Genomic DNA, 19925 nt, shown 5'->3' on the forward strand with positions numbered 1-19925 from the left:
CAAGGGACACTGGGGTAGAGGTCTGGGCACACTATCTACTTTTCATTGGTTTTCCCTACCCTTACTATTGCTTTCTTAGTGATGCGCATAGATTATTGCAGTGATGTTTCTACTTGCATGAAGAAAAAAAACTTCAAAGCGGACCTGAACTCAGAACTTCCTCTCTGCTCTAAAAGATAAGAAACAGCATAATACCCTTTTAAATCCTGCAATAAATCTGCAGTTTTTCTACTTCCTGCTTTCATGGAAGCAGACACATTGTTAACATCCTGTGTTTACCTGTTAACTCTCTGCTGTGGCAGTCAGCTGACACAACTGAGGGATCAAATTACAACTTATGATTAGACAGAATTAGACAGGCTAAACTCTGTAAATACATACAGGATACATTTCTCTGTGTTTTCCTTCTGTCCTGTGCAAGCGTTCAGGTCCACTTTAAACAAAGTATTATATTCACCATGTTACTTATATGGACCATAGTGTAATATTTATGAATGTGCTGTTAGCTTTTCATATTTTATGCTATTTTTCCAGCTTTCAGCAAATAGTACTCGCCCCGCTCTCTGGTATACTCGGCTTGGGTATTACTGCGACCCCCGACCGTTCAGCCTGCCTCTGTCCTCGCTGTTTGCTGAAGGTGGGGTGGTAGGATGCGTTGATGTTGTCATACAAAGGATCTATCCCATACAGGTGAGTTTGGGACTTGAGACTCCATTCACAAAACATGCGGCAAAGCACAAAACAACTGATTTTTACCAAACAGTTTGTCAAATCTCCATTCCACTGAAGTGAAAAAAAAATTATGATTTAATGAATTGGTTGTGTAGTATGGATAATTACTAGAAGATTAGTAGCAAAGAAAATATTCTCATATTTTTATTTTCAGTTATATAGTGTTTTTTATAACATTGCATCATTCTCTAATATTTGCAGTTTACACGCTACTCAGCATTCTAAGGGCCTGATTCACAAAGCGGTGCTAACCTAGTTAGCACGTCTAAAGACTTTGGGCGTGCTAACTAGGGTGCTAAGTAGTTAGCACGCACCAATCGAAATCAGTTTGCAAGCTAAGTTTCGCGTTCGCGCGTTTTGGGCGCATCGGGTGCTCGGTTTTCGCGAGCCCTAATTAGCGCACGCAAAGTATGTTTAGGTGTGCTAAGGGGTTTTTCACAAGAGTGCTAACAGTCAGCACCACTTTGTGAATCAAGCCCTAAATGTTTTTACAGAGCAGTCTAGTGAACGACTGACCTGAGAAAAATAAATTACAATGACTGACAGTTGAGATGATAAGCATCAGAAGACAGTCGTGGAGCCCCCCCCCCCCCCCCCACGTATACATTACCTGATGCTGGCTTCTCCGCGCTGCATCTTCTCCGCGCTGCACGGCTCTGTTCCGGCTCCATCCCGGCGCTTCCTGTGTCACTCCGTGACCAGGAAGTTCAAATAGAGCGCCCTCTATTTGAACTTCCTGGTCACTGCAGTGACACAGGAAGTGCCGGGATGGAGCCGGAACAGAGCCGTGCAGCGCGGAGAAGATGCCCGGGAGCCAGCATCAGGTAATATATACCTGATCGGCCGCCGCTAGCGACGCGCTCCCTACCCGCGGGCGATCGAGGGTAATTTCCCGCACGGCGCGATCGACGGACCGATCCGATTTCGGGAGGAAATCGGATCGGCGGGTGCATTTACCGCGAACGATTGGCAGCAGATTCCATCCCAGGATCGAATCTGCTGTCGAAACGGCCAGAATCGGGCCAGTGTATGGCCACCTTTATGCCTCTGCTCCTAATGTTTTATTTCTTAGTTGTACTACACATACAAATATATCATAATTTTTTTTCCGCTTCAGTGTCTCTTTAATGGAAAGCTAAAACGACCAAATTTGTAAAAGTTTCAAGTGGGCAATACATATCAGCACAGTACAGTGTTCAATATATATGGAGATAACACAAAGAACTAAACCAAGTCACATGTGAAAGTACGTAGCAAAAACATTGCATCTACACTGATGTTACACGTGAAACATGCACAAAGTTTAGAGGTGAAGAAACTTGTGCATAATAGTACATGAGTAAGTTAGGGAGGATGACCAGAAATGGGCTAAAAACATGTGTTCTACGTTACGGTTCATTAACTAGTGGTTCCAGATTGTGACACAGCTGATATTTAATACATTTTCATATTTTAACTTTTTCAGTGGATGGAAAAAATGGCGAATGGTACGTACATGTTTCGGAATGACCGAGCCGAAGAAAGAGAGGCAGAGCGGCACTCTGCAAAGCAACAAAAGCATCTTGAAAGCTTGTTCCACAAGATTCAGAAGGACTTTGAGCAGCAAGAAGGTAGGGGACCTGAAGATTGACTGCAGATAACAAGAAGGTAGAGGACCCGCATACTGACTGCAGGTAACAAGAAGGTAGGGGACCTGCATACTGACTGCAGGTAACAAGAAGGTAGGGGACCTGCATACTGACTGCAGGTAACAAGAAGGTAGGGGACCTGCATACTGACTGCAGGTAACAAGAAGGTAGGGGACCTGCATACTGGCTGCAGGTAACAAGAAGGTAGGGGACCTGCATACTGACTGCAGGTAACAAGAAGGTAGGGGACCTGCATACTGGCTGCAGGTAACAAGAAGGTAGGGGACCTGCATATTGACTGCAAGTAACAAGAAGGTAGGGGACCTGCATACTGACTGCAAGTAACAAGAAGGTAGGGGACCTGCATACTGACTGCAAGTAACAAGAAGGTAGAGGACCCGCATACTGACTGCAGGTAACAAGAAGGTAGGGGACCTGTATACTGACTGCAGGTAACAAGAAGGTAGGGGACCTGCATACTGACTGCAAGTAACATGAAGGTAGGGGACCTGCATACTGACTGCAAGTAACATGAAGGTAGGGGACCTGAACATTGACTGCAGGTAACAAAGTAGGGGACCTGCATACTGGCTGCAGGTAACAAGAAGGTAGGGGACCTGCATACTGGCTGCAGGTAACAAGAAGGTAGGGGACCTGCATACTGGCTGCAGGTAACAAGAAGGTAGGGGACCTGCATACTGGCTGCAGGTAACAAGAAGGTAGGGGACCTGCATACTGACTGCAGGTAACAAGAAGGTAGGGGACCTGCATATTGACTGCAAGTAACAAGAAGGTAGGGGACCTGCATACTGGCTGCAGGTAACAAGAAGGTAGGGGACCTGCATACTGACTGCAGGTAACAAGAAGGTAGGGGACCTGCATACTGACTGCAGGTAACAAGAAGGTAGGGGACCTGCATACTGACTGCAGGTAACAAGAAGGTAGGGGACCTGCATACTGACTGCTGGTAACAAGAAGGTAGGGGACCTGTATACTGACTGCAGGTAACAAGAAGGTAGGGGACCTGCATACTGGCTGCAGGTAACAAGAAGGTAGGGGACCTGCATACTGACTGCAGGTAACAAGAAGGTAGGGGACCTGCATACTGACTGCAAGTAACAAGAAGGTAGGGGACCTGCATACTGACTGCAAGTAACAAGAAGGTAGGGGACCTGCATACTGACTGCAAGTAACAAGAAGGTAGGGGACCTGCATACTGACTGCAGGTAACAAGAAGGTAGGGGACCTGCATACTGACTGCAGGTAACAAGAAGGTAGGGGACCTGCATACTGACTGCAGGTAACAAGAAGGTAGGGGACCTGCATACTGACTGCTGGTAACAAGAAGGTAGGGGACCTGTATACTGACTGCAGGTAACAAGAAGGTAGGGGACCTGCATACTGGCTGCAGGTAACAAGAAGGTAGGGGACCTGCATACTGACTGCAGGTAACAAGAAGGTAGGGGACCTGCATACTGACTGCAAGTAACAAGAAGGTAGGGGACCTGCATACTGACTGCAAGTAACAAGAAGGTAGGGGACCTGCATACTGACTGCAAGTAACAAGAAGGTAGAGGACCCGCATACTGACTGCAGGTAACAAGAAGGTAGGGGACCTGTATACTGACTGCAGGTAACAAGAAGGTAGGGGACCTGCATACTGACTGCAAGTAACATGAAGGTAGGGGACCTGCATACTGACTGCAAATAACATGAAGGTAGGGGACCTGAACATTGACTGCAGGTAACAAAGTAGGGGACCTGCATACTGGCTGCAGGTAACAAGAAGGTAGGGGACCTGCATAATGGCTGCAGGTAACAAGAAGGTAGGGGACCTGCATACTGGCTGCAGGTAACAAGAAGGTAGGGGACCTGCATACTGGCTGCAGGTAACAAGAAGGTAGGGGACCTGCATATTGACTGCAAGTAACAAGAAGGTAGGGGACCTGCATACTGGCTGCAGGTAACAAGAAGGTAGGGGACCTGCATACTGACTGCAGATAACAAGAAGGTAGGGGACCTGCATACTGACTGCAGGTAACAAGAAGGTAGGGGACCTGCATACTGACTGCAGGTAACAAGAAGGTAGGGGACCTGCATACTGACTGCAGGTAACAAGAAGGTAGGGGACCTGCATACTGACTGCAGGTAACAAGAAGGTAGGGGACCTGCGTATTGACTGCAAGTATTGAGTCTTGGTGCGTGAAGCAATGTTTGCTTGCTAATAAAAGGCTATGGGCTTTTCCTACTAAGGGGGTAAGAACATCCTGTGTGCGCTTCAATTGATACTGTACCAAAAAGTGGGTAAAAAAGTACTGTAAAAATATTTTTTTCTTTTTGCGGTCGGTTAAAATTTTATTGGCAAAATGTGAAAATATCACCTAGGGGACAACTCAGGAGAAACCGTTAATTGTATATGGGTCCTGAGTTTTCTCCAAGGTGAAATTTTTTAAACTTGTCAATAAAATGCCTTTTAAACCACCAGCAAGCAAGAAAGTGCTAAAAATTATTTTGATAGTACTTTTTCACCCACTTTTGGATACGGTTTCAATTGCAAAATGTTGAAAAGTTACTTTAAATAGTAGATGAAAAATGATCTAATAAAACTGAGGTGAAAAATGTAATTGCATATGGGCCCTGGAGTTGTAGCCTAATCTCCACACTCCACACATGTGCTATTCGGTAGTACACAGTTCATTCGCTGTAGCAAATAGCCGCACACTGGCACCCACATCAAACACCTGGCACTGCCGAGATGCAAACTCACATTAGCTCTAAGGTGACTCCCATGTCACCACCAAAATACTGGCATACATTTCACCTGCTTCCACTGAGCAGCATGTCTGTATAGAGGTCATTCCTCAACTAGAATGCTCACAAAAGATTATTTGGTCACAAAACTTTACCAGGTGTAAGAGGCATTCCAGGGAATAAGATGCAGAATAAAGAGAGCTCAGGCTCTGTTGTCAGCATTCAATATTAATGGTGGTCTCTACAAAGTGTTGGTATTGTCAGTGGTTTTATAATAGGACTTGCAGTTTACCCACAAGTGTCATCCTTTCTTTAGCATGTGAAAAGAAATTTAAAGGTGGGAAGCGCCACTCATTGAGCATATCTGAAATCACATCTCTTCAAGATGCAGCCGAGATCTACGAAGCCCTTCAGAATGAGCCTGACCCTGGATACATTGAGGTACGACGACCCTCAAGTAGTTTGTGCCCAGTTTCTATTATGCTGGATACACACCATGCGTTTCCGCATTCGATGCATCCGTCGATACGCGTAGATTCGATTATTTCCGACATGTCCGATTCAAGCTTCGATGGATCGTTAGGTCGATTTGCCATATTTTACATGGCAATCGACCTAAAAATCATCGAAATTCGTTCGGAAATGCTCGGAAATAATCGAATCGCCGCGTATCGACGGACGCATTCGACGCGGAAACTCATGGTGTGTATCCAGCATTGCATCACTCATTTCTCTGAGGCTTTATCCAGGTCATAGTATATCCAATGACGATTAAGTAGCTGTACCTGGACACCTTTCCTGTTCTAACAGCTCCTTCATTTCTGATTGGGTAATCCACGTATGTCATCCAGACACCTTTTTATGTTGCACTCCTGCATGCTAACTTCTTTAGCACCATTTATCGTCCAATCCACATCCTGTTTCCCTGCACACCTTCAGCCAGGCACCAGATCTGCGTGATCTTGTAAATTAGCTAGACATCTGTCGGAAGTACCGTAAGTGGATTACCTGTACTTATGAAATGCTGGTAACCTCCTTCATACACTGGAAATGAAGAGGCCCCTTTTTATGGGGGGTTCCTGGCTTGTAGTGGTTGATTCCATATTAAAATGGTCCAAAGAAAGACAACCATGGAACCAGTGATTGTGTCCTGGCCATCCAATGCTCATTGATGCATGTGGAACATGGTTTGTTCCTACAGAAGAGCTACTGCAGAACAAATTGCTGAAAAAACATAATGTTACCTATGCGTGAGATGTCCATATGCAGCTTGCTGCATATGGGGCTAGGTAGCTGAAGACAAGTCCATGTTGACCCCTGTCCACCTAAAGGACCTACAGTAGACATGTGAGCATTAAACTTGAGCCATTTACCAATAAAAGAAGGTGGCCTGGTCTGCTGAATCATGTACAATTTGGTCTCCATATTTTCATATCTCAATCCAACTGAGTATCTGTAGGCTGTACACACAACTTACAGGTCTAAGGCCCGTAGACGCTGGATTAATGTCGCCCGGCCAGGATTGGGACCCAATCCCTCAGGCGACATGGCTGGGTCGAGGCTGTTCAGATGCAGAGTCAGCTGCCCTGCTGGCAACTTGTTCTGTAGTAATTTGGGGAGGCAAAGGGCCAACAGAGCAGTGCAGACGTGAGATCACCTAGCAGGTGGGGCAATTGTGAACAACCCGTCACTCGGCCAAGTTGATCCGCCTGGAAGATCGCTTGCTGGTCAGGGGCTGCTGTACACATGCCAGATTATTGACTGAAGCGTCTTTTAGCAACCACTTCTGCAGACTTTAATCTAGCATGTGTACAGGGCTTTAAAGGATAACCTTAGCATGAGGTATATGCAGGCTACCATAATTCTTTCCTTGTAAAGGACAACTGAAGTGAGAAATCTATGGAGGAGGCCATATTTATTTCCTTTTATACAATACCAGTTGCCTGGTAGTCCTACTGGTCTATCTGCATTCAGTAGTGTATGAATAATGTCAGAAACAAGCATGAAGCTAATCTTTCAGATTTGACAATAATGTCAGAAACACCTGATCTGCGGCATGCTTGTTCAGGGTTTATGGCTAAAAGTGTAAAAGGCAGAGGATTATCTGGATAGCCAGGCAACTAGTATTGCTCAAGAGGAAATAAATATGGCAGCCTGCATATCTCTCTCTTCAGTTGCCCTTTAAACAATACCAGTTGCCTGGCTTTCCTGCTGATCCTCTGCCCCTAATACTTTTAGCCATAAACCCTGAACAAGCATATGTAGATCAGGTGTTCCTGACATTATTGTCAGATCTGACAAGATTAGCTACATGCTTGTTTCAGGTCTTATTCAGACACTACTACAACCAAATAGACCAGTAGGGCTGCCAGGAAACTGGTATTGGTTAAAAGGAAACAAATCCCTCTCACTTTAGTTGCCCTTTAAAGCATCTCTTGCTGATGCTGATAAGAGACTATAGGAAACCTTCAGAGGACTTGTGAAGACCATGGGGGTTGATTCACAAAAGAGTGCTAACTGATAGCAAGGGCGTGCTATGCAGTTAGCACACAAAGTGCCCGGCGTGCTCTTTTGCGCCCGTGCGATAATTAACGTTTGCGCGCGGTCACGCGCAAAAGTCCGCATTATTGCGCGCAAACATTAGGTATTACTCGGGCGCAAAACTTTATGCGCGCAAAAGTGCACGCGCGGCACTTCGTGTGCTAACTGCATAGCACGCCCGTGCTATCAGTTAGCACTCTTTTGTGAATCAACCCCAATGCCTCAATCTGTTGTTTTGTTTGTTAGTTGTTTTGCAGCAGCACAATGGAACCCAGCATATGGTTTTTATGTTTTTTTTTTTTTCTGATTAGGATATAGGTTTTTAACCATTTCAGTCCGCGGGTGTTTTTCACTTTATGCAACGAGCAATTTTCACCTCCCACTTATTCGCCAATAACTTTATCACTAATTATCACAATGAATTGATCTATATCTTGTTTATTCCGCCACCAATTAGGCTTTCTTTTGGTGGTACAATTTGCTTAGAATCATTTTTTTCTAAATGCATTTTAACAGCAATATTAAGAAAAAATGGGAAAAACTCATTTTCTCAGTTTTCAGCCATTATAGCTTTATTAAAACCTATGTATTTTATTTCACCATTTGTCCTGGTTATTGCACCCTATCACAATGTAAGGCGCCAATATTTTATTTGGAAATAAAGATGCATTTTTTTCAGTTTTGTGTCCATCACTATTTACAAGCTTATAATTTAAATTTTTTTGCAATATACCCTCTTCACATGCATATTAAAAAAAAGTTCAGACCCTTAGGTAACTATTTGTGTTTTTTTTGTTTTTTTCATGAAACATTTTATTGGGGTAATTTTTGATGTGGGAGGTAAACCGTTATTTATTTATTTTTCCAAATAAGTTTTTATTGGAAATTTTGAGATTATAACAACATATAAGTAACAGAAGAAAAAAGGAGGAACTACAGATCATACATGAGTTGCATAAGATCTCAAAAACAAGGTGAATTCTGAGTCTTGGGCAAATACCCATTAAAAGTCCTCAAAGATGCTGCCAAAAGTCTGTAGTCTTGAGATGATCCAAGGATTCGCCCAACCTATAAGCTGGGAATTCAAACAGTTAATTTTAAATGTAATAATGTGGGTTTATTTTATTAAAAAATGTATTTAGATGTAGTTTTACTATTTGGCCACAAGATGGCCACAGTGAGATATATTTTTATTTTTGTTTCTGGAAGCGCACTGATCGCTTCCAGGAAGCATATAGGGGAAGACGGGAAACTTTTTTTATGTCAGAAAGACCGTGGCCTCTGATGAGAAGCCATCTCTTTTTCTGCCGGGGACTTAGATCAATGAAAGGGAACAATGTTCCCATTCATTGATCTCCGGGCTACCGGGGGCGCGCACCAGCTCTAGAGCCGCCTGGACTTGACAATCACATCCAGGCGGCATAAATGGTTAATTATTTACCCTTCTACGTATAATGTCTCTTTTATCCAGCAGGTATTACTTTTTCATTTTCTTTCACAGTCCTGTCTAAGCAGTGAGCAGCTGAGGGCCTTGAACCATCACAGACAGGCGCTGAATGATAAAAAACAAGCTGAGATCCAGGCAGAGTTCAGAAAAGCCATGGAGTCTGCTGATTCTGGATCTGGAGGCTGCACCAGAAGAGAGGTGACACCTGTGTGGAAGATGCGCATTGTAGGTTACAAGGAGCAGGATCCACTTTCAGGTCTGCTTACAGTACTAAGAACAGTTACATGTTTGTGTACATTGAACAAAGGAAATCTTTATTCCCATTTAATAATCTGGAATCCTGCTGATAGACCTTGTGCAGATCTTGTGGCCTCTGCAGTCAGATATTCCATCTGTCAGCTGAGTAAGCAGTGTGTACACATTTTGAGGCTTGTACACATTGGGGGATTTCTGTCGGCAGGGACTGGTACGCGATTCAATTTTCACCATCACTGGCTCATAAAAATCTCTATGTACTTAATTGAGGTTTACAGAAAACTTTCTCCTTTTGATAGTTGTCCTTTAAATCTTACATCCGCAACATGAAGAATTGAAGACTGTGTGTGCATGATGTGCTCCTGAATCAGTAATCCTGTCATTTGTTTGAGTAGCTGAGCCATGTCACGTCCTCATGATTTGAGTGAGGGCTCAAACCCACTAGCAGCATTTTTTGCTAGCATTATGAAAATGCTTTGTCATTCACTTAAATGAGAATCACTGCAAAATGGTTGCAAGCAATTTTACTGCAATTCTAAATTCAAGCTGGCATAAAATGCTGCTAGTGGGTTTGAGCTCCAAAGCCGGGCAGTGTACATCAGCTTCTCCTGCTCCACCCACCTGTGGTGGCTGGATGGTGTAATGGTTAAGGGCTCTGCCTCTGACACAGGAGACCAGAGTTCGAATCTTGGCTCTGCCTGTACCTATTCAGTAGGAGACTTTAGACAAGCCTCCCTAACACTGCCACTGCTTAGAGAGCGCATCCTAGTGGCTGCAGCTCTGGTGCTTTGAGTCAGCCAGGAGAAAAGCGCAATATAAATGTTCTGTGTCTTGTCATTCACTCCTTCTATGACTGATTAGCAGTGGAAAGTGAAGAGAAGGCTGCGAGAGAGAATTAAGCTCCCAACCCTCAGACCAGTAACATATTATTGCATCATTTACTGGGGTTATTTTCTAGTAAGTGGGAACAACGTCATACATGGTTCAGTTGTCATCTGGATTGAATACTGAGAAAATTACGTCTTGATTTTTTTCCAAGCGGCGTTGTCCCCATAAAAATCTAATTTTATCAGCACTGGTCTGAGTGTATTAAGTGATAAAGATGCTAATCCTGAAATCAAAACTTTTTCTGCTGTTATGGTTTTGAGTTATCAATTACCTTAGGAGTACTGGCCCTTTAAATGCCATAGCCAAACAGTTGCAAGGGGGGGGATGATGGGGGACAGGTAACGCATACACAATTGGCAAGAGCAGAAAAAGAGTGAGGCAGGAAATGTCAGGAGGTCAAAGGTGACCAAGATGGAAACTGTCTAGAATAGGATTCTCTGTTTTTCCTTTTATAAAATTCACAGGAATCATAAGGTGGGACAGTACAATACATCTGTTATGTAAGTAGAACTAGTATTTATCTACTTATATATGTGTTTTTTTAATTTCTAGGTTAGCATGAGTGTCACTTGTTCTTTAAGAACTGCTTTGACTGATCAGTAATCATGTTACTAGTGTCCTGTTAGTGAAATGTCTGAAAATAATGCAAGTCAATAAAGAAACTGGCATTTGACACATTTGGATTAATAGACGCAAAATGTCCACTGTGATAACTTACTCTCTGTTTTGCTTCCCAAAGGATATACCTTGAATATATGGCGTCCTTTGCCCGATGTTGTGTCCCTTCTGAAAGAGGGATCTCGATTCAAGATGTATCATTTGTCCGCTTCCCAGTCCAAAAGCAAAGCGGACACCGCAGCGGTGCAGCTGTCCGCCACAAAGAAGACTCAGTTCCAGCAGCTGCAGGTGAGGCTGACTGATGAGGAGCGGCGGACATTTGTCATACATTCCATACACATACAATCCAATCTGGACTCGACCCTTACTGGAAGAAATTTTCAACACTTTATTTCCATATCACAGTAACCAAGCAGCTGGGGGTGACCCAAAACCACAAGGAAAATATAGTAGACTAAAAGAGACCGAAAAGCCCTCCTACTTAAAAGCAATGCTTAGTGTGCTATGCCGCCTTTAATGTTTTAAGAAAGAAAACCACACTTATTTCCATATGTAAGCGGTGATGCAGCAAAACAGGAGATCACAACATTTCAGGTTACACGCTCTTTGTCAAGACCTCACATACATGTGGCTACACTAGAAAAAATAACCTTTTGGAGATACTTTACTATATTACTACCTTAAGGCTCATACACACGTCTGATGAAAGGTCCGTCGGCACCTCCCGCTGGGCGGGTTTTCAGCAGACAGTACAGCGTGTGTACAGTCTGTCGGTGGACTGATAAGGCTGTTTCTGAGCGAAGGCTGTTTCTGAGCGATCCGCCCGGCGGATTGATCAGAAACAGCCTTATCAGTCCAGCGACAGACTGTACACACGCTGTACTGTCTGCTGAAAACCCGCCCAGCAGGAGGTGACGACGGACGCGTCTGTGCCTTTCATTAGACGTGTGTATGAGCCTTTAGTGTATTAGGTAAGGATTCTATCTTATGCTGGATACACATGGTGCGTTCGCGCACTCGATTTTCCCGTCGATTCCCGTTGATTCGTTTATTTCCAACATGTCTGATTTGGATTTCGATGGATCGTTAGGTCGATTCGCATGCAAAGTATGCCGAATCGACCTAACGATCCATCGAAATCCAAATCGGACATGTTGGAAATAAACAAATCAACGGGAATCGACGGGAAAATCGAGTGCGCGAACGCACCGTGCGTATCCAGCATTTGAGTTGTAACGCAAATTACAGAGATCCAGTGTTTACAGAGTTCTTGTACTGTGTCTGGACCCCAGGCCATAAACACTGTTCATTACGGATTCCAAAAATACTTAAATGGAACCTGAAGTGAGAGGGATGTGGAGGCTGACATATTTATTGCTTTATTTTCCAATGCAAGCTGCCCCCTGATCCTGTGCCCGTGGTGATACTTTTAACCGTAGACTCTGGACAAGTATATAGATTAGATTTTTCTGACTGGAGTCTCTCTCACACACTGGGCTTCATTCTCTAAAGCGTGATAACTGCTATCACAGCAATTATCACGCGCTCTGCTGCCCGCAGAGGTTTTCATGTGAACAGTATAGTTCACGTGATAAGCGAAGGATTGCGCGCGATCGCGGGGACGTTTCACGTAAAACACGCACGTGATTGCGTGCAAACCTTCTCTTATCACGTGAACTAACTCTGTTCACGTGAAAATCTCTGCGGGCGGCAGAGGGCGTGATCACTGCTGTGATAGCAGTTATCACGCTTTACAGAATCGAGCCCACTCTGTGTGCCTATAAATCTGCATGACAAACATGGCGGCCTCGGTACTCCTTACACTTCAAATTTCCTTGCATTAAAACTTGCATAACCACATAAGTGTTGGGTGGAAAAAGAATAGTAATAAAACAAGAAATGGAATTTCCGTCTCCCAATAATTACCCTTGTGGCCACTTCCTCATAAGAAGATATATTGACCTCTGTAGTTTGGATATGTGCAAGACTCCCATGTATCATTACTAGAATGCAGCAGTGTCACCACATTATTTCACTGGTCAGGGGAAATTATGTCAAAACAAATTGGAAATGGAAACTTCCTCCTTTATTTACAAATGCCCAACTCTTCAAAAGCTTTTAAAAGCATTATATGTACTTTTAGATAACCCCACCCAGCGCTAGTCTACTTTAGGGGAAACTACACCCAAACTATTCAGCCAATCACAAAAATGTTTTGTGCTGTAGAAGGTGCTGTGATTGGAGAGCTGTTCCCTATGAGGTTTGCTGCTGGTTCCTCTAAACTAGACTAGGTCCCCATCCCCACTCTTCATTAGATGTTCACTTGTCCATTAGAAAAGGAAACCTGGACATCAAGTCTTCAATGTTTTCCACATCATGCTGCATGTAGAGGGAAAGCAGTTTCTGCCATATCTGGTTTTCTGAGGCCGTGATTGGCTGTTGGGTTCACATAAAGCCTCTGCAAGGTTAACAGTATGTTGTACCACTTTACCCACCAGGTTTGTTCACTTGTTATTGTGTTCATAGAGAGATGTCGTACATGTAATTGTGAATGGCCATGGACATCGGGCCCTTTTCTATACTCGCTCTAATTGGTAATCTGCGTTTTTCAGCCCTCACAGGACATTTTGGATCAGATTTACACAGCGAGACAAGTGACAGAATTCAGCCAGTTGCTGCAGGCTGACCTTGCTGTACAGTATGGAGAGGTGGACCTTGTGGGGATGGTGATAGCCACACACCAAAAACTAGGTACAGTCTATGGAAATATGTATGTGTATGGGACACCTCATAGGGTACAAGTGCTTCACAGTGCAGGTCCTTGTATCTTCCAGGTGCTCCTCCGGTGGTGTATTTGTCTGATGAAACCCATAACCTTGTAGCAGTGAAGTTCTGGGCAGATCTCTCTCAGCTGGCCTTGGAAGAACTCACCAAGCCATGCACATTCATTGCTGCCAGTAATCTGCGTTGGAGGTCAGAATACACTGCCACAGTTCCCATAGTGACTTCTGGAGACTTGTCCTATGTTGCTGCAAATCCCAAAGAGCACCACCTACAAAAGGCCATCCACAAGCTACGCCAGTCTGTCCAGGTACTGCTGTGGAGGAGGAGACTGATAATACTTCTTATGAACCCTACTCCATTTCTATCTTCTGCGGTGGTTTTTTATCGCTCGCTGTGTTATCGGTTGCTGCATGAATGGTTATGAGTGTAAGGGATTAACATTGGTTTCTATTTGGGAGTAGTGGTGTACACACCAAGTAGCTATGAGTACATTCAATTGAAATTAGACATCACTGCCTGCAGCAGAAGGGGGGTTAACTTACCCATACCGCCACCTTAGCCGATGCTCTCCACTCTCTTTCCACGTCGCTCCAAACACAGAACATTTATATCTCGCTTTTCTCCTGGCGGACTCAAACTGCCAGAGCTGCAGCCACTAGGACGCGCTCTATAGGCAGTAACAGTGTTAGGGAGTCTTGCCTAAGGTTTCCTACTGAATATAGCTAGCTAGCTTACTGAACAGGAGGAGCCGAGATTCGAACCCTGGTCTCCTGTGTCAGAGGCAGGGCCCTTAAAGAGACACTGAAGTGAAAAAAAAATTATGATATTATGATTTGTATGTGTAGTACAGCTAAGAAATAAAACATTAAGATCAGATACATCAGTCTAATTGTTTCCAGTACAGGAAGAGTTAAGAAACTCCAGTTGTTATCTCTATGCAAAAAAGTCATTAAGCTCTACGACTTTCAAAGTCATGGAGAGGGCTGTCTTCTGACTTTTATTATCTCAACTGTTAGTGAACAATTTTCTTTTTCTCTGCCAGAGGAGAGGTCATTAGTTCACAGACTGCTCTGAAAGAATCATTTCGAATGCTGAGTGTTGTGTAATCTGCACATATTATAGAATGATGCAATGTTAGAAAAAACACTATATACCTGAAAATAAAAATATGAGAATATTTTCTTTGCTGCTAATCTTCTAGTATTTATTCATAGTACACAACCAATTCATTATATCATATATATTTTTTTCGCTTCAGTGTCTCTTTAACCAGTACACTATCCAGCCACTCCCATGCTTTCTTCTTCCGGGTTTAAGGAGGAAGTATAGGAGCGACGTGTAACGTGAGTGGGACGCATCAGCTAAGGCGGAGGCGTGTGTAAGTTAACACCCCCACCACCACCTGCCGCGTGCAGCATTGTCTAATTTAAATTTCGATTACAAGTAGGTACGTATTCGTAGCTACTCTGTGTGCACACCACTATTTAGGAGTAATACCATAACTACAACTGTTTATCTCCTCAGTTTATTTTCACTTCAACTTTCCTGCAAGTCTGTATGGATAGGTAGTCAGATCCGGTACACGGTGGCTTATTAAACTTGAAAAGTTCCGAGCTACTGCTAATATTTTAACTATAATTTCAGAACTTCTCTTGATCAATTTTGGGGTTAGTTGAACTTTAAAGCAATACTAAAGCGACCTTAACCAAAAAAAAACAACCTAGATAACCACCTATGGATCCCATAGAGCCTTCCTGGTCCTCTCTCCATGGCCTTGGTTCACCGCTGTCTCTGCGTGAAAGTTATTCAACAAACTGGTCGAATACACCTTCGGGAGTCCTCGTGAAGGCTTCAAAAGTACTTGTGTTCCAAAGTACCTCTAAAGACAAGTCCATACTACGCATGCACGAGTGAGTGCATGTGCCGTACAAATGCACCTGTCTTCAGAGGGACGCGGGGCTTCTGACAACTTCCAAAGATGTGGACTTTTGGTGGTGGTGGTGCAGGCAGGGATGACAGTTTTTTGGTTTTTTTCAGGTTTGCTTTAGATTTGCTTTAAAGGGAACCTAAACTGAGAGGGATATGTATGTTTCTTTTTAAACAATACCAGTTGCCTGTCAGTCCTGCTGATCTCTTTAGCTGCAGTAGTATCTGGATCTCATACCTGAAACAAGCATGCAGCTAATCCAGTCTGACTTCAGCCAGAGCACCTGATCTGCATGCTTGTTGAGGGGCTGTGGCTAAAAGTATTAGAGACACAGCATCAGCGGGGAAGTCAGGCAACTGGTATTATTTTAAAAGGAAAAATCCATATGCTTCTCAGTTTAGGTTCTCTTTAAACATAAAGTAATCGCCTTTGTGGGGGCTGCATGTGACAGCAGTCATACAACTGTGCAGATGGGTATTTCTTCCTGTATTAACCTAAAAATGTTCTGTACACAGCATGTCCAGAGGTTCCACCATGAAGCAGAGCTGAAGTTACAGAACACGCTGAAAGTTCTCTATCCTGAGGCGAGGAGGTCACTGGCTCCACACACCTTAGATCCGCACACTATGGGACCTCCCAGGAATACCTTCTCAGTAAGTTCTCTGTATAGCTTGTGCCCAATGCTTACCACCCTGCAGCTACATGCCTCCCAGCTATGCAGGTTCTGATGCTGCAGGTTTCCACCGCTGCAGCTTCTCTTGTATTCCCTTCACGCCTTGCACATCCTGAAGCTGGTGATACCGTGTAGTTTAGCCCAGCTGGAGCACATTTCCCCTGCTGCTGGCTGCAGCACAACAGTCCAGCTGGCCTGGAGCACTGTTTCCTTCCACTGCTGCTGGCTACAGCTCCTGCACAGCGCGTTTCTACTGATGCAGGCTACAGTTTTTGCACATCGCCTTTCCCCTGCTGCCGGCTACAGCTCCCGCACAACACCTTTCCCCTGCTGCCGGCTACAGCTCCCGCACAACACCTTCTCCCTGCTGCCGGCTACAGCTCCCGCACAACACCTTTACCCTGCTGCCGGCTACAGCTCCCGCACAACACCTTTACCCTGCTGCCGGCTACAGCTCCCGCACAACACCTTCTCCCTGCTGCCGGCTACAGCTCCCGCACAACACCTTTACCCTGCTGCCAGCTACAGATCCCAAACAGTGCGTTTCCCCTGCTGTCAGCTACAGCTCCTGCACAGCTGCTGGCTACAGCTCATGCTCAGCGCGTTTCTCTGCTGCCGGCTACAGCTCCTGCACAGCATGACAGCTCAAAGCTGGAGGTAAAATACCTAACATCCCACTTGTTTTATTGAATGCTGTAATTTTTGTGAATGTACATTTATTTATCGCAGTCTGGTAATTTACCTCAAAAGTTTGATAATTTACCTCACTAGACAGCAATTTTAGTTTTCCTTGTGGTAAAAGCCTTTGTGAATTGATAATTGACAAAATGTTTGGTAAAATCCAGTTTTGCGGTAATGCTTTGTGAATTGAGCCTGAAGTAGATGAATTCTCCTGGAGTCGGAGCAGTGCTTTTCAGCGCTGCTAGATTTGGGTGCAGCCGGCGCCTCCATAGAGGGTGCAGCCGGCGCCTCCATAATAGGAATCATTCCTATTGAAGTGCTCAGTGAGTAACGTCGGCTCCGTCAGAAGACAGAGCCGAAGTTGCTTAAAAACATAATAATTTGGCCTCCAGCAATCGCTGGAAGCCGAATTATTTCATTCCCCCACTATCCATGTCGGCCTGGAGGGGGAATAGTAATTAAATCGGCCCGGACTTGTGCAGAAGCAGGATCAGCTATATAACGCTGTATCCTGCGCCCAAGTCTACCGGCGCCGATTTCAAATGTACGCCCTGGAGTTGGGGTGTGGTGCAGTTTATTCAGCATGGGGATAGGAAGGGGAGAACTTGCAATCTTTATGCAGACGGTTGAATCTGATGCTCTAGCGATGTAAGGCTTGTGTTCCCACTTGTAGCCAGATCAAATGCTGGTGCGGACAGCGTAGTGTCTGCTCCGATGGTCTGCCGTGGTCTAGCTTTAGCCAGGGGCAGATGTTTTACCCCCATAGGCTATATGGGGGAAACACATCCGCCTAGCCCAGGATTATTGCGGATTGCACAGAAGTGCGGCTCGCTTACCGAAACACAACTCACAGAGCCGGTACAGACTGACAAGTGTGACCAGCTAGCTCCTAAGGGCTGGTACACATGAGCTTCTGCTGAGCATCTTGTTCAAACGCCATAGTGTTTTTTAATTATTTTCAAGAACGCCAGCGTTTAACAGCTAAGCTTTTAGGACTCGTTCACACTACAAGAGCTTTTCAAAGCACTTTGGGATTTTAAAAGCTCCAGCTAATGTTATCCTATGTGTGTGTTCACAACTGGAGCGATGTGATTTTGTAAAAATCCCCCATAGCATTGCATTAGCAAGAGCTTTTAAAATCTGTCGCGTTTTAAAAGCTCTTGTAGTGTGAATCAGCCCTAAATGTCTTTTGAATGCTTTTAATGGAATTTTCTGGGCTTTTGTGGCTTTTGCCGGAAAGGGCTGGGATTTGTGTCTGCAGGAAGTGGAAATACGGGCTCTTGTTAGCTTTCATTGGCTTTCAGTGGGTTTTGCTGGCATTCACACGCAACGCAACAGCAAACAACTTCTAGAAGCTGCATGTTGCTTTTGAGACGAGACGTCGGGATCTATTGCCAGCTTGTGAATTTAGTTTCATTGTAACATTCTATGAAGTCTTGTGTGCTCCTTAATATTGTTTTTATTAATTTACTTTTAGACCCCTATGGCAAAAACTGGAAGACACCTGGTGAGTCCTGTGAGCACCCCCAGCAATAATCATTTAAACATCAGCTCTAGCAGTGAAATGGACCCAAAGACCTGCAAGAAGATGAAAGGCCTGGACTTCCTGAGCCGGATCCCCTCTCCTCAGCCATTGACTCCAGTACAGGCGCTTGTGTCACCGTCCCTGCATAGGGCCTTCCGTCCTCCCCGGAGCATGCAAAGCAATGTGCAGAGCAGCGAGCAGCCCCTTCTGAAGAGTAAGGGGGGATTTGTGGCCGATGAAGAACTGGCCATGATTAATACACAAGCTCTTGTATCTGAGGAAGGACAGAGGACTATACAGCCAATAGGTGCAGAACCATCGGATCAGCTACAGAAAACTGAGATCCCGCCCAGCCATGCAGAGAGAAGCGCCGCGCCTTCACACAGTGTCAGTCTAACAGGTGAGGACACCGATGCCAGGAAGACGGAAGATGCACAGCTCTCTTATCAAGGAAAACTCCGCAAGAGGAGGAGGCAAAGACTCTGATCAATCTCCCTTATTTACTCCTAGACACTGGAATGTGTACATATGTTTAAAATGTTAATATATTGTACATATTAAAATGGTTCTGTTCTGTACAAAAGAGGAATTTGTATGTTGGAATGTATATATATATGGGCACATTTATAACCTTTTTTTTTTAAAATAGAGGTCAGATTGTGCATGTGGGTTTGGTTGCAGGGGCGTAAAAATTGCCCCCACCGTCACAGGAGGGGCCTGCTTTTATGAGATGCAGAGCGTGGCAGCAGAAGCAGCCTAGATAACCTGTTGTCAGCAGAGCTAGTGACATGTCCTTTTTACTCCTCTCTTTAGCCATACAGTGTCCATCCCTCCTGTCTCTGTCATGTGACTTGCATCAGGGAGCCATAAGGAGGTACACTGTATGGTGGGGTTGAAGAGGGGAGGCATGTAGCTAGCTCCACTGACAACAGGTAATGTATGGCACAGCCTGCATAAGCTAGCGCTGGGGCCCCAGCCAAAGTTTTGATCGGGAGGGGAGTATTGGGGTTAGGGCCTGCAGTTTTTTTTTTTTTTGGGGGGGGGGTGCTGCCAGGTTCTAGGTAACCCCCATTTAGTTATCAGGTTAATGTGGAGTCAGATGTATACTCCTGGGTGCCCTGAGCCTTCCAGTCTGCAGCACTGGGGATCATCCAGCACCTTCCATCCTGTGTGTCCTGAATCTTCCAGCACCTGGCTTCCTGTGTGTCCTGAGTATTCCAGCCCCTGGCTTCCTGAATCTTCCAGCACCTGCCATCCTGTGTGTCCTGAGTATTCCAGCCCCTGGCTTCCTGTGTGTCCTGAATCTTCCAGCACCTGCCATCCTGTGTGTCCTGAGTATTCCAGCACCTGGCTTCCTGTGTGTCCTGAATCTTCCAGCACCTTCCATCCTGTGTGTCCTGAATCTTCCAGCACCGGCCATTCTGTGTGTCCTGAATCTTCCAGCACCGGCCATTCTGTGTGTCCTGAATCTTCCA

At 44.8% G+C, this 19925-nt stretch overlaps 1 protein-coding gene across 3 annotated transcripts in view; it reads left to right on the forward strand.

Moving 5' to 3' along the window:
* BRCA2 (BRCA2 DNA repair associated) overlaps positions 1–19033 on the forward strand; it is a 90859-nt gene extending 71826 nt beyond the window's left edge. For all 3 annotated transcript variants that reach the window (XM_068267050.1, XM_068267048.1, XM_068267049.1), the window contains 9 exons: positions 535–690; positions 2198–2342; positions 5428–5552; positions 9154–9355; positions 10982–11148; positions 13473–13611; positions 13695–13951; positions 16087–16224; positions 18403–19033. In XM_068267050.1, coding sequence (XP_068123151.1) covers positions 535–690; positions 2198–2342; positions 5428–5552; positions 9154–9355; positions 10982–11148; positions 13473–13611; positions 13695–13951; positions 16087–16224; positions 18403–18936 — 1863 coding nt within the window. In that variant the 3' untranslated portion in view covers positions 18937–19033. The remainder of the gene's footprint in view (positions 1–534; positions 691–2197; positions 2343–5427; positions 5553–9153; positions 9356–10981; positions 11149–13472; positions 13612–13694; positions 13952–16086; positions 16225–18402) is intronic.
* Positions 19034–19925: the final 892 nt, after the last annotated feature.

This window comes from Hyperolius riggenbachi, chromosome 2 (genome assembly GCF_040937935.1).
Source record: "Hyperolius riggenbachi isolate aHypRig1 chromosome 2, aHypRig1.pri, whole genome shotgun sequence".
Lineage (NCBI taxonomy): Eukaryota > Metazoa > Chordata > Amphibia > Anura > Hyperoliidae > Hyperolius > Hyperolius riggenbachi.